The following is a 4,582-nucleotide window of genomic DNA, read 5'->3' on the forward strand; positions in this document are numbered from 1 at the left end:
CCATAGGCAATACCATAACGTGGCCAGAAATCAATTTCCAAAGGTAGCAATTTTAAGAGAACCGACTCTGAAATAATTTTCAAAATTTTGAAAGTTCCCTGCTATTTGCTCGTTTTCATTTTCCAGCCACATTTTAGAAATGATAGACATGTATTTAATAGCAATTAAATATTATGACGTCAACTCGCCATCATCATTAATATTTCGTGTGTCAATAAATATTAATGATTAACTAGATAGAAAATATTGTTCATCATATATTGTACGCATGTGCCTAATGAAGTTACATTTCAAGCCAAACCCAATCACGAAGATATTTGAATATGTCTCTCGCCAACTCGTCCCCGGGATAGAATTTGCCATCCTGATGAACATTTCACATAGGATGAACTGCCACATGTACGTGCAAATGCTTGTAGTATCCGCATCAGTGGCATGTTTTGTAGTTTTAGATATCTTCAGCATCTGCAACTAAAACATGAAACCAAATGAGTCAAAGATGTGGCAAGTGATTGATATATAAGCATATATGATGATTGGTTTACATCTTGGGGGGGTTATTATGTACCTTCCTTAAGGTTTTGCACACGTAGTACCCGTAGACACTACCGGACTCCTTGAGTTTGCCGAGTGCCCGAAACACTCGGCAAAAGACATAAAACACTCGGCAAATAGTTCGCCGAGTGTAACACTCGGCGAACAGCACTCGCCAAAAATAGTGACGGCAAAGCCAACTTTGCCGAGTGTCTTTTATCGGGCACTCGGCAAAGCCTTTGCCGAGTGCCCGACACTCGGCAAAGTTCAAACCAAAAAAAACCCGAAAAAATGGGAATTTTTACCCAAAAAAATAGAATTTTTTTTTATCAATGGAGGCCCCCACCGGCCAACGCCCACCCATCTCCGACATTTTTCGTGTGAATTTCATAGCTACGCGCCGACGCGATTCGAACCCGAGACCTCCCGCTGTGCACGTACCTCCTCTACCACTACACCACACTCTCACTTGTGTCTGGATTCCATTTTAGTTTCCAATATATTATACTAAACCGAGTGTAAATTGCATGTTTGAGGCCCTAAACGAATTCAAATAAAAAAGTTGTAAACTACAAAGTTTCATAACTTTTCGAGATCTACACTTTTAGTTTAGGAAGTTTTTCCATCCGAGGTCGTTTACAAAATTTGAATTTTAAAATTTTGAAATTCAAACACAGTTTTGCATGACAAGATGTTTTCAAATCAAAAAGTTGTCAACTATAATGTTTCATAACTTTTCGAGATCTACAGAGTTTATTTTGGTTGTTTTTTCATCCGAGGTCGTTTGAAAAGTTCAAATTTTAAAATTTTGAAATTCAAACGCAGTTTTGCATGACAAGATGTTTTCAATTCAAAAGTTGCCAATTACAAAGTTTCATAACTTTTCGAGATCTACAAAGTTTATTTGGTTGTTTGGTCATCTGTTCATCCGACATGGTTGTTCTAACATTGTTCACAAATCTTATATATCGCTTTTGTAGTTTCATAAACTACAAGAGAGATATGTTAGATTTGTGAACAAATTTATTTTCACTTTGTCGTATGAAGAAAAGACCAAAACAAACATTGTACATCTTGATGAGTTATACAACTTTGTAGTTGAAAACTTTTTCATTTGAATTAATTTACTGCTTCAAAATGTGCTTTGAAATTTTCTTTGCCGAGTGTCAAAAAAAAAACACTCGGCAAAGAAGCTCTTTGCCGAGTGTCAAAAAAAACACTCGGCAAAGAGCCTCTTTGCCGAGTGTCAAAAAAAACACTCGGCAAAGGCGTCTTTGCCGAGTGCCCGAAAAACAACACTCGGCAAACCACCTGGCACTCGGCAAAGAGCCGGTCTCCGGTAGTGAGAGGGACAGTGCTGAGAGATTGCTTGTCGCACTTTATAATAAAATATAGTAATGATGGAGCAATGTGTTAGTACATTGACATGCCACAGTATGAACTCGTTGATAGTGCCTCCATGATACTAGATCCCCTCTGGATCGGGGATGCCTATGTCATCCTTATGAAGACCAGGCACAACCGTAACCACCTGTACCCTGGTGTAATTGGCTGGAATGAGATTTCCGTGAAAACTGGTGGCCTAGAATTACCTGCTGGCCTGTGGCAACGTCTATTGTCTGGGTACCGGCCCTACTGATCGAAGCATGTAGCAAGCAAAGGTGTAGCGGCATTGATCTCTTCAAGTGGATACTTGTTGGCCACCGTAGAGCTGGTGCTGCTTGGATTAATCTAACCTCCAGTTGGGGGCAGCGGCATCATTTGAGAAGGCTATTGTTTTTGCGTCATGTTGTGCATCATTTGTCATTGCTGTTGTTGAGCCATCATGCTGCACACTTGCTACATAATTTGCCGATCTTGATTATCAAACACTTCCATAAAACTTTCATTGACTAACTCCTTGTAATAGTTCCTACGTCCTTGCCGAAGCCTTTTTTCTAGCTGAACAATTGCTACATAATTTGGAGACCTGGATTAGTGAACAATTCCATAAAACTTTCATTGACTAATTCCTTGGCCTCTTCTCCGATAGCCTCCTTGTAATAGTTGCACCTCTTGTAGCTGCCTACGTCCTTGCCGAAGCCTTCTTTCTAGCCCAATTTCAAGGAGATGCCTCGGATATAGTCAGGGTGCCAAGGCTGTAACTAAGGATGTCCTCCAAGTCGGGCTTGAACAAGCATGCCTTTTGCTTTTGTGGTGATCGTTATTATGTTCAAGAACCTTTGTATTTCAAGCGTTGAGCCAGTTGATGCTTCGTTTGTCTAGACCTTCCATTAGGTCCAGTATCCTAGCTGCCTTCTACGTTCATTCTTCCATCCTCCCTTTTTGGGATTTGGAGTTTGTAACCCGCCCCGCCCCCCCCCCCCCCCCCCCCCCCCCCCCCCCGCCCACCCACCCCAATGCCAATGTGGTGGGGTATTTGTTCTTCCTCAAAGACCTTTGAATTCCTTTGTGGTCTTCTGTCAAACGAACTCGTCCCATTGGGCTTTCATAACCCTCCCAATTCAGTCCTAGCACACAGCAGTCCCTTTATGGCCACCTCCATCATCTGGTCCATGTTCTTGCTGACCGGGATATCCAGCAAGCACAGCATATTGGAGACGATATCGTGTCGACTGGGAACTTCTGGTTTGCATTCGACGAACTAACATCCCTTGGTCTAGCTGCGTTTGTTCTATTCGGCCAGCCTCTCGCAGCAACTGGGACCTCAGCTGCACCATCTCGGGGTCGTTGCTCGTCAGAGCATTACGAATCTCCTTCAAAACATATACACCAAGGGATATCCCATTGCATTCCTTGTGATCTCATCCATTACCAAGGCAAAAAAGATGCAGGCTCAAGGCTAACCCTTGATGTAGTCCCTATTTTAATTGGGGAGTAATCTATGTTACCATCATTTGCTCGAACACTAGTTACAACATTGGTGTACATGTCCTTAATGAGGGCAACATACTTTGTTGGGGCTTTATGTTTGTCCAAAGCCCACCGCATAACATTCCTTGGTATCTTGTCATAAGCCTACTCCAAGTCAATAAAAACCATGTGTAGATCTTTTTGCTCCCTAAACCGCTCCATAACTTGTCGTATCAAGAAAATTGCTTCTATGGTTGACCTTTCGGGCATGAACCCAAATTGGTTCGTAGAGATCCGCGTTCGATCAAAAAATATTGTTAGACATGCTATAGCTATATCCCCGAGACATCTCCACACCTTGATTGGAAAATCATCAGGGCCCATCACCTTACCCCCTTTAATCCTTTTCAGAGCTTCTCTAACATCAATAATTCTTGGATCCTCTGCATAAAGCTCCTATTGGTGTCATCAAACGAGTTGTCCAACTGGACGATTGTGTTCTCATTCTCACCATTGAATAGTTTGTCAAAATAATCTTGACATCTATGTTTGATCACATTCTCCTTCATCAAGAGCTGCTCCCTCTCATCCTTAGTGCACTTAACTTGATTGAAGTCCCTCGTCTTCCTATCATGAGCCCTAGTCATCCTATAAATATCCTTCTCTCCTTTCTTCGTACTCAGATATTGGTAAAGATCCTCGTAGGCCTGCCCCTTTGCCTCACTCACTGCTTGCTTTGCGATCTTCTTTGTCACCTTGTACTTCTCTTTGTTATCTGCACTCTTGTCATGGTAACAAGCGCTTATAGCAATCTTTCTTCTCCTTAATAGTCCTTTGCACATCTTCGCTCCACCACCAAGTGTATTTAGGTTTGCATCCACTCCCTTTGGTCACTCCAAGCACCTCTAAAACAACCTTCCAAAGGCATATTGCCATCTTCTCCCACAAGTTGTTTGCATCGTCTTCTACCTTCCAATAGCCCACTTAATAACCCTTTCCTTGATGACCTTTGGATGTCTTCCTTTCCAATGTCCACCACTTTGTTCTTGCAATCTTGGCTTGTTTATCCCTAAGAGCATGCACCATAAAGCGAAAGTCGGCCACCACCAGCTTGTGTTGCGAAACCACACATTCTCCAGGTATGACCTTACAATCTACACATGCTCGTTTATCCCCTCTTCTTGTAGGACAAAGC

The 4,582-nt window shown here is 42.2% G+C and overlaps 1 protein-coding gene across 1 annotated transcript; it reads right to left on the reverse strand.

Moving 5' to 3' along the window:
• Positions 1-3,794: 3,794 nt before the first annotated feature.
• On the reverse strand, positions 3,795-4,229 carry LOC136533718 (uncharacterized). The gene has a single exon (XM_066526254.1). It carries the CDS (start codon positions 4,227-4,229, stop codon positions 3,795-3,797), a length of 435 nt encoding a protein of 144 aa, XP_066382351.1.
• Between the last annotated feature and the right edge of the window lie 353 nt (positions 4,230-4,582).

The sequence above is a fragment of the Miscanthus floridulus genome, unplaced genomic scaffold, assembly GCF_019320115.1.
Source record: "Miscanthus floridulus cultivar M001 unplaced genomic scaffold, ASM1932011v1 os_1136, whole genome shotgun sequence".
Lineage (NCBI taxonomy): Eukaryota > Viridiplantae > Streptophyta > Magnoliopsida > Poales > Poaceae > Miscanthus > Miscanthus floridulus.

What these genes read in the sequence shown, in the direction of transcription:
- LOC136533718 (XM_066526254.1), bottom strand. Translation starts at nt 4,229, where the DNA reads ATGTGCAAAGGACTATTAAGGAGAAGAAAGATTGCTATAAGCGCTTGT.